This window comes from Zootoca vivipara, chromosome 10 (assembly GCF_965207765.1).
Source record: "Zootoca vivipara chromosome 10, rZooViv2.hap1.1, whole genome shotgun sequence".
Classification (NCBI taxonomy): Eukaryota; Metazoa; Chordata; class Lepidosauria; order Squamata; family Lacertidae; genus Zootoca; species Zootoca vivipara.
In genome coordinates, this window is record NC_142593.1 from 20,247,514 (window position 1) to 20,257,788 (window position 10,275).

Here is a 10,275-nt window from a genome sequence, read left to right on the forward strand (position 1 = left end):
TTTCTCTATAACCAGGCCTTTAAGTCAAGAACTGTGGAGTCGCTGTAAAAGCAGTGTTCCGATAACACAAAAATCCCTCCACTTGGCAATTTACATACCTTTTCCTACACAGATGTACTTTCTGTAAAATAATGTATAATGTATAAAGAAGTCCTTTGTGTCACCCTGACATTTTGGAAATACGATAACAGCAAGAAAGCAGTATTAGCAAACATGATATGACTTAAATCATTTAAAGACAAGACTAGGCTAGAAGGCAATTTTTTAAAAATACTCTAAGGAAACTTAAAAGAGAACAAGTCTAACAGCATGCTTGAGAGGAGTCCTGCTTTCCATTGAGCAAGTCATGTTTAACATTGCTGCCATCTAGGGGAATTTGGCAAAACTTTCACATTTTGCAAATTTAAAAACATGCACTCTCTGGGTCCTCAATATCGGACTAAGCTACTGGTCTTCAACTGGTACGGTAGGTTAGGACCCACTATTGATTTGCAGCGTCACTTAAGGCAGGTCACAGCAGCAGCGCTAAAACCATACAAATATGGTTAAAAAAAATACATTTTTGGTCTAAAGGTGGGGTTCAACTCTGAAAAGTTGGAAGATGAATTGGCTGAATGATACAAAGCACCACAAGAGCTGTAAACTGGAACAGAGGAGCAGCACTATGTGGATAAAATATATTTGATGTGACAGGAACTTATACTTCTCTGCCACAGTATCACTACTCTAATCCTGTTAAGAATTCATGACTTTTGGCTATACAATTCACCAACTTAAATGTGTCATAATTTTGTATTATCATGATTTATGCTAGTCTCAGGTAGCAGTTGGGTAACCAAGTTCATTTAAGTAGAAAGAGTATACATATATTGGCCCAAGGTAGTTTTGGATTAATCAAATTACAATAATTTCTTAAAAGTGAATTTTTTATAGTATTATGTATCATGCTCTAAAAGCATTATAACATATATGCTAAACCATCAGGAACATTGCAGAAGCAACATGAAAATAGTTTACACTTTACTCATAAATATTTTAGAATTAAACACATTTTTACAAATTGGATAAACTTTGGACTATTGTTGAATGCACAAATCTGACTGACTAGTTTGCATTCCACGTTCATTAGACTATTCAAATGCTATACAAGTAGTCTAAACAAATGTTACAACATCCCTCATTCATGAGGGGTCCTCAGATTGTCTAGCTCCATTCTAGAACGATCCAGATGTAAAATTAAAATACCAATTAAAACCAGTTATTTTAGACTGAGGAAGTTTTAAGACCGTGCTTTCTAAACGGTTTGATTCAAAGAGTTTATTTTAATAATGACAATAATCAGTTTAGAAGCCTCATACAATGCTGAATTAACCTATTCCTCTGTTATCTTTACCAATCTGGACCATATCAAGGTCAATCAGCTCTGTGAAGTATTGACTCTATCCATTTTTAATGTATTTCTGCACGTTAATAGACAATCTTTTCAGTATAAATACTAAAACAGATGTTTCCATATATTTCCAATTGATCTGTTGTAGCAATAGATAAAAGTTAAGCGAAGTCCAGTCCAGAAACAGTTTTGACAGTTCTCATTTGTTTCTCCAACTTTCAGTTCAGATGCTAATAATCCCCTTCATCTATATTCATCTTAATACATTGCATATGTACCAGCCACACTCATTTCTTCTTCTTTCCTTTACCTTTTTTACTTCCCTCTCCTTGCTGCAGGCTTTGGTCACTGCTTCCCATTTTCTGTGTCCTTGTTTTTAGTTTAGGAATTGTTTCTGCTGCATATAGCATCACTGCCTTACCTAGGGTGGGGGGGGGGAGAGAGAGGTAAAGGAAAAATGAGAGAGGAAGCAACAAAAAATCCCTTCCATTTTCCACCACCGCTGCTGCATTTACAAGGTAATTGGAAGTTACACAGGAAACCACCCAAAACTAGTCACCTGAAGCAGAAGTGTGGAGCCCTTTTCAGCCCAAGGGTCACAACCCATCATAACTAACCTTCCGGGGGCTGGCTGTCTTGGCAAGAGTGGGCACGGCCAAGCAAAACATGGGTGGGTTGCACACACATTCCTTCGCTCCATCTCAAGTAACACGGTTGGGTTTAGCTCTGAAAGAGCCCTCTGTGAGTGGAAGGGGCCCTTCCGTTAACAAAGAGAATTGGGATCCTGCTGGAGTAAGGCAGCAGAACAGTAACTTAGGGCATGTCTACTGTATTTAGACTTAGGCTTACAGAAGTATTTGAAAACGATCAAGAGCTCTAGCTGGCCCAAGACATTTTAGCACCTGAGGCAAACCACAAAAAAAGCTTCCCCCTCTCCACCAGGGAAGAAGGATTGAGGGAAGATCTACACCAGGAACAAGGGGGCAGGGAATAAATATCTACATCGGGAACTGTTGCCCCGGACAATGCTGCCATCTGAGGCGGTTGCCTCACATTGTTTCATGGGCCCTGGGTCTAGCATTTGCATTGATAGAATTATTATTATTTTTAATACTGTGCAGATGAACATACACTAAGCCCAAATCAAGTCAGAGAGATGGGGAAGGGGCCTCTTGTACTGAAAGGTGCCGGTAGTTGAGTATATGTATAGTTTTGACTAGGAAAACAGTGCTCCCTAGTGAGCAGAGGGTGGTCACATATGGCTATAAGATTGCAGTACTACCTCTAGCAGCCCCTATTTGTAAGGAAGGTTTTTGCAGGACTCCCCACCCCTGCATGTACACACACACCTTCTGAGTACCTAAATTTGGGTGTCTTTAGTTTAAAAAGTATAACTTTAGAAAGCTAATCTCACTCACGTGTTGGAAACTGAGGCTGACATGGTTTGCCATCTTCTGTCTTCAGCTGAATGCGCACTCTTCCTCTATACTGTGCATCACGGTTCCACTCCCTGGGATACATTTTGTTTTTCTAGCATTTGGGGAAAAGGTTTCCATTTTATAACCAGGATTACTTAAAAATACATATATACTATGACTTCAATATGAAGTCCACTTACTATTGAGTAAGACCCACAGTAAATTCTGAGTAAAAATGCTCAAGACTGAACTATTAGTTTGCAAGAGTTTTTCACACATTATTTTAGTAAACCTTACACAAGTTCCATAAGGTAGGCCATTATTCCCATGGCTCATAGCTTACTCTTAAGGTGCTTTCCAATCTAAGCAACTCTAATTACCATTTAAAATATGCACACTTATTTTGTAGTACACATATTTTTACTCTTTGTAAAAACAAGCAACTAGTAAGTACAATAAAAACATAAAATAAAACTAAAGTGGACAGACATGTATACCTATGGTATATTCTCCAATTACATAGAGAACTAAACTTTATTATTATATTACCTCCAAAAGCACATTAAGTCCAACTGCTGCACATACATCTTGAATTTCTGTAGATGTTGGATTTTCAACTGCCTAGAAGAGTCAGACATTTTAGTTACTATCAGGTGCAGCTAAAATTGTTGATTACTCCAAGAAATAAAGCTTTTCTTGTGTATAAACTTTAAAAAAATGCTCAATGAACAGTTCAGTAAGTAATACTTTGCACCAACATGAGATATTAAAGTACTGTGGCAAGAACCAAATGTTCTGAGCTAGTGAAACCCAACTCTTAAGAATACAGAGTTGCGGGAGGCTGACATAGCCCTTTCAGTCTCTGGTAAATAAAATTTTAAAATGTCAAATCAAATACCTTTATTGACATCACAATATAAACCTTTTCAAATTACTGGGATAATTAAAAGGACAAGGGTGAAGCTGTCAATGGTTATAGGATCACACTCTGGTCGTGTGCACTTAGATGTTCTGCTATGCCCAGTCTATTTCCCGAACAGAAGGGAACCCTTTCGGGTAAAATTGTGGCGAAAAAGGAAGCTACTAGAGTAGTGGTATCTTTGCCCCGATCTGCCAGGAGAAACCTCATTTGATTTCTTCTTGGAGTTGTGGGCCAGAGAAGCAACATTTTACTCAGCATCAGTTGGCAAGGTCTGCTGTGTAAAGGGCAATCAAAGAGAATGTGGTCCATTGAATCTGGTTGCAGGCACACAAACGGGCTTGATATGGAGTATGTGAGAATCTGCCGAAGGGAAAGCTTTCAATCTCGTGAGCATAAAGGCTCTTCAATGGGAAGGGAGTAGTAAATACTTTAGGTATTTGTCACAGGTAATTTTAAAAATGTGCACAATCATTAATTCCCTCCTCCATCTTCTACAAATTATTTTTATGCATGGTATGTATATAACTAAATTTATAATTTCTTTGCCAGCCAGTTTTATTAATATTACCAATTCTTTTACCCAACATTATTACTGCTGTATTATGTTTTTAGGCTCAAAACCCCCATACTATATATGCAATGAAAGTGTGTTTTACACATATTTAAATAAATAAATGTGACCCACTCTCCTCCCCAATCCATAATTACTTTTTCAAGTGGTATCCTTCTTCCTTCTGCTATTGTCTTCTTGTTATTTATATAGGCAGGATATATGCAGATGAACCTAAGCCAAGAGAAAAGCAACACAAGTTGAAAGCTTCTGGTGTATGTTTAGAATATTTAGTACCCCACCCCAAGACTCAGGCTGAGACTCAACTTTAAAGCCAACCAAAGTGGAGTTACAGCTGCCAGACAATGGCATGATCAATTTTTTAAAGAAAATACACTTTCCCCTTCACTTAATTGCAAATATGAAGCATGGAGCTAAAGGCTTTGGCTGACACCCCAAAGGCTGTAATACTTAACTAATCAATTGAATAAGAACAAAATTAAATCAATTTAAAATGCATCGCTTGTTTAACCAGGCAGTAGACACATTATATTTGATACAGCAAATTATCCAAATGCTTAGCCTTATTAGCAAAACAGCACCATCCACATACAAGGTAGTATTGGCAGGTTGGCCACCGCAGTCGACCCTGAAAATAAGGGAGTGTGGATTGAACAGAGAATCCTAGACATGGGTGAGGTGTACACTCTGAACAAGAACTGTACCACAACAATATATTCCATTATTCCACTTATAATGTTTTAAATGCTCATAAAACTTGCCAGTGTGAGCTATCATCTTAAAGGGGCCCATCTCTAACACAAGATGAATACATCTTTAAAGACACTGACGGTCACCTGGGAGGCTGGGATCTAAAGTGAACTGCAGCAAATTAACAGCATAAAAACAACCAAAAACAACCATAGAAATACATGTCTTAAAATAATAATAATAAGTGGGAAGGATCTCCATATGCATGCTTGTGTAAAAGCCAGGCCGCAGTTCTGCAATAGTTCTAAGAGGATGCTTACTTCCATGTATACCATCTAAGAAGAAAGTATGGCTCTTGGTTCCAAAACATTATTTTGCTTCCCCAGTTACAAAAAGTGCATTAATTAATGCACGAAAACCCTTATGATCTAATACCGTGGTTCCCAACGTGGGGCACACACCCACAGAGGAGCAATTTGATTTTTAAGGGGGGTCAATTCGAGAATGAGTTATTAACAGTGAATGGCCTTTTAGGCTTCCTCCACGTGAATAGGAGTTCGTTCACTTTTTGAATAATAAGATTTATATGCCACGGGGGGGGGGGGGGGGAAGGCATCACGATTTTAGAGATGTTTAGGTGGGGCATGGCCAAAAAAAAGGTTGGGAAACACTGATCTAATAGATTAAAATGAATTTTAAACCAGGTCGCTCGGCTATCAGCAGACAGTTATCCCGTGGTTCTATTATAAGTACGCTTTTATCCAAGGGCTGCCACAGCCGTCGAGCAGCAGGTGCGGCGACAACGCCAAGAGAATAACGGCCACTTGCCGGCCAACCACCTTCCCCCCACAGAAAGAACCATAACCAAGTGGGAGAGCACCGCCACCGAAAGTTACCGAGACTTATCGTTGGGCAAAGAGGGCGCAGCCCAAGCCATGGTGTCCGCGGCGGCAGACCGGGCCGGGCCTTCAAAGCACAGCTCAACGGAAGCTTGGCTGAGCCGCAATGGGGGACGGGAAGAGACACGACCGGACGTCCCGCCCTCGCACCGCTGACGTTGCCCTTCGCTAATGGGTCACGGGACTATCATTCAAAAGCAAAGCCAGCAAGAGAGAAAGAAAGAGAGAGCGTCCCAGCTTTGGGGACGAACCAATGGGAGGCCAGTGGTTCTGAGTATAGGGAGAATTGTAGTGGGAACAGGTTACCGCATCGCGAGAATGGAAGTTGCAGCGCGCACCATAGAAATATAGCATCTCGCCTCCGCTTCCTCTATTTTTTTTTCTTCGGTGGGCGGGAGTAGAAAACAAAGCGAACCAATCAGAATGTTAACCTAGCGGCGAGTGGCTAAATAGAAGCACAGTATAGAAAGCAAGATACCGTAGTTGCAAGAAGCGTCGTGCCTCCATAAGCCCCACTGAGTTGAAGGGGGCTTACTCTTGGGGAGGTGGGCATGGGCGTGCCGAGGGGACGCAGGGAGCGGCACCTCCCATCTCCCCCCCCCCAAATCAAGTAACTCAATACAAAATACACACACCCCCACCCCTAGCATAAAGCCTGGCTACACCCATGTAAGTGAATTGCCGCAGTCTAAGAGTGTGGGGCGCTGCTACTCAGGGGTGTTACCAGTATTTGAGAGGCAAAACCACGAGGTCTTTGGATGAGAAATCGCGGGCTGCACCGAAATCTCTCGTTTATTATTAAAATAAAATAAATAATAAAAGAGGCTCGGGAAGGGAAGGTGTCACAAAGGAAACCACCCTTGGAGCGAGGGCGGCTCTCCGTGGAGAGGATGGGCGGGGGCGAGGACGGCACGTTTCAAGTCTGCTTTCCGAAAGGTTTTCCCATCACTAGGGGTGCCAACTAGAGTAAGTTTTTTGGGGGGCAGGTAATCGATCACAAGGCACAGCACATGCACAGTATTTGAATGGCAATGCCCATCAACTTGGGGGGGCGCCCCTCAATTTTTGGGGGGAGGGGGAGAAGGGACCTCATCCCCTAGGAGTTGGCTTCTATGCCCCATCACCTGTTCTACGCTATTTTAAATAGTTTTTATTTATTTTTTTAATGAATAAGTTGCAGAGTGGCTTGGAGGGCGCACATGTTTCAGCATCACCGCGAGTTACTTGCAAGAGAAGTCAGGTTTTTGTTTCAAAGATAGGGCCACAAAAATAACCTTTTGCCACCACAGAATTGTAGGGAGGAGGGTCTACAGGAGTAGTTAGTAATGTAAAGTTAATTAATTTGGGACACCATTTTAAAAATGGCATCACAGAATCAGAGGAGTGGTGAGTGGTGTGTGTGTGTGTGTGTGTAAACACATTTTGGGGAGCCAATACTTGGTGGGATGTGGGCTAGCTACCCCTTTTCTATGGCATGTAAGACCACCCTTGGCTGAGGGAACTATTTCTTATAATCTTTGCCTGTTCTCTAGGGGTTGATTCTGGGATCCTCACAGAACAGATTGGGGCGTGGGATGGGAGAGGAAGTTTCATTGCACAGGTGGAACTTCTTGCACTAATAGGGCAACATCGCTGGGTACAAGCCTAGTTTTCCAAGGGTAGGTGTCACTTGCTGGGTGCTTGGCATTAGAAAAGGATGATGGTGTTGGTTGGTAGGGTAGGGGATAAGCAGTATTGCAGAGCATCAGATAACCATCAGATATATAGCATCATTCCCATCAGTTCCAATGTGACTTGTGAACTTGTTGGTTTGGTTAGCATTTGGCTGGCAATCAAGGCTATTTTTCTTTTTTCAAAATACTGTTTATTGTCCAGAATGGGCATGGGAATGTGTACTGTATTCTGGAGTCATTTAATGACATTGCATCAATCCTATTTATCCATGCATAGCTTCAGAATTTGGTTTAAACAGGCACCAGGCAAAAAAAATACTCTTCTCCTAGGCCTTTGGCTAATCAAACAACCTTTTGTCCTTCAAACTGTGTGTATGCAGGTATTATTCTTTTGTTTGTTACTATGTTATGTATTTTTCTGTTTTTGTATTATAAATCACCTTGTGATCTGGATGAAGGGTGGTATAGAAAATAGATAGATAGATAGATAGATAGCTTGGAAGTTGGTGTTCCAGGCCATTGCATTCCAGATGGCACAAATGGGTAAATATATAATATGATGGTTTCAGGTCTAAAATATTGTTCACAAGTGTTTAACACATTCCACTATTTTTGGGTGTAAGTTTTATTTATAAAAGGGGCCTCTATGGCCTGTTTTACAACACACCATAAAATAATATCTAATGGAAAACTTTTGCAGATGAGCTCTTTAGTGCTCTTACAGTGTCATCGTATGTATTTTTTACTCAGTCATAAATCTAATCTGTTCAATGGAACTTTGTCTCAAGTAACTGTGCATAAGATTTCAGCCTCAAGGATCTCCCCCAGGGAACCAAGCAAACCTAATTTGCATTCATAGCAAGGCTTCATGTATGAATTTCACTTCTCTGCCCGTGCTTTATGTCAATGCAGCAATCGTGTCTTTGCCATCAAATATTAATAGAACTACTACAAAGGAATGCCACTAGACACACCTGCGTAAACTGTAATTGCTGCTTAAGATGCTAACAGATAATGCTGACACTGGGGAAACGTGGGATACGCCCCACTGTTTCATGCTGCTGCAATCTGCTATGGCTTTGGTTCTATATAAAGGTTCAGCTATGCTGAGAATGTAACATTAACATTTGGCTGTATGTTACAGTTGTCAGTCAGGCCAATTGTCAGTGAAACCTTAGATAAAATTACATTTTTAAAAATACATGTCAGGGCAGGAAACAGAACATCAAAGGCTGCATTTAAAGCTTACATAAACAGAGAAGATACATCAGTTTGCTTTAAAATTCCAAATGCATTTCCCAGCAGAGACTGCATATGCTTGACTCTCTGCTCTGCGTTGCAATGCACTTTTTTGCAAATAATACTTAGACCTCACTCTCAAACTCTGTTAAATATACAGCCTTAACACTTGACACATTTATAGCATAGGTATTTTGTGGACCATGCCATAATAAATGTGCTAGCCTTTAAAGGTGCTACAAGACTCTGTTACCTGTGTTTTCCCAGTCAGCTGCAAGTTTCATTGTAATCTTTTCTTAAATTTGAGTGCCATGTCTTTATAGATGTTTTATTAAATGTAATTATTCAACAAGCACAAAATATTACAACGCATGTAAGAAGAAGAAAACACACCTTTTATTTCCCTGGCCAAAACCACAAAAGGGTCACCCTATCTCCTTTCTTTATTCCTTCCCATACATATTTCCCTGGCATGGTTCTTTTTTTACAACTTTCCATAAATATCCAGTCAGTCATTTAGAGCAATGCCTGTTGTGCCTTTGCACACCATCCAAGCTATTCTTTTAAATTCAATAGTAAAAAAATCTCCCACCTTTCTCATAGCTTTTGTGAGAACAAAGATTTTTTCAAGTATATTTACATAGCCCCCTGAAAGCTATTCTTTTACAGATGCATGTTTACTTTTCCAGTTCCTTAGGGCTGAATTTTTGCAGCAGGGAGATTGTTATACCCATGTAGGCTTCCCAGATGATTAGATCCTGATAATACAGTACAGTCGTACCTTGGAAGCCAAACGGGATCTATTCCGGAAGTCCATTTGACTTCCAAAACGTTCGGAAACCAAAGCGCAGAACCCACATTGGACGTTCGGGTTCCAAAAGAACGTTAGAAAACTGGAACACTAACTTCTGGGTTTCAATCGTTCAGGAGCCAAGGCGTTTGAGATCCAAGGTACAACTGTACAGCAGTCTCCCTACTGCACATGTTCAGCAGTGCACATTAGTCATAGAGGAGTCACAGGCAATATTAGTCCTGCTTCTCACTCTCCTTGAATGCTTATCCTGACTGAATGTGGCCTTGAACTGTGACGATAGTACCTCTTGCTTACCTGATGGGAGATGTGGAGAGGGGTGTAGTATCTTCTCCAAGGCTATATAGTAATGTAGCCTACTGTACAAAAGTAACCCTAATCTGTTGTGCCACTCACTTTGCCTCTGGTCCTGCCAACTGCTGGCATGCAGAACCTAAAAAATTGCTCATGAGAGAATCCAAGCCTTGGGCTGAAAAAAAATATATACCTGTGAGAATCCCCTGGGACTGCCCCCTGGGGTGTATCAACAACTCCCCCCCAGAGCAGATATACATTCCACTTTTGCAGCTGAAATCTCTAGATCAAATTCCCCACCTGCTACTTTTGTGAAAACATTTTCTACTTAGTTTCTTCAATGCTTTCTAGTTTCTTCAATGCTTTCA

The 10,275-nt window shown here is 40.7% G+C and overlaps 1 protein-coding gene across 1 annotated transcript; it reads right to left on the minus strand.

The window, feature by feature from the left end:
- Positions 1 to 908: 908 nt before the first annotated feature.
- SRP19 (signal recognition particle 19) lies at positions 909 to 5,998 on the minus strand. Its single transcript, XM_035099970.3, has 5 exons — positions 5,888 to 5,998; positions 4,439 to 4,514; positions 3,358 to 3,429; positions 2,809 to 2,920; positions 909 to 1,811 (listed from the first exon to the last, which is right to left on the minus strand). Exons 1-5 carry the CDS (start codon positions 5,926 to 5,928, stop codon positions 1,678 to 1,680), a joined length of 435 nt encoding a protein of 144 aa, XP_034955861.1. The 5' UTR covers positions 5,929 to 5,998; the 3' UTR covers positions 909 to 1,677.
- Positions 5,999 to 10,275: the final 4,277 nt, after the last annotated feature.

Excerpts from the sequence above, each read along its gene's own strand:
- SRP19 (XM_035099970.3), bottom strand. The coding sequence starts at position 5,928 with ATGGCTTGGGCTGCGCCCTCTTTGCCCAACGATAAGTCTCG. Across the intron at positions 3,430-4,438 it reads GAAGGATACCACTTGAAAAA|GCAGTTGAAAATCCAACATC; the intron begins GTAATTATGGAT and ends TGACTCTTCTAG. Across the intron at positions 2,921-3,357 it reads GACTTAATGTGCTTTTGGAG|AAAAACAAAATGTATCCCAG; the intron begins GTAATATAATAA and ends CCCAAATGCTAG.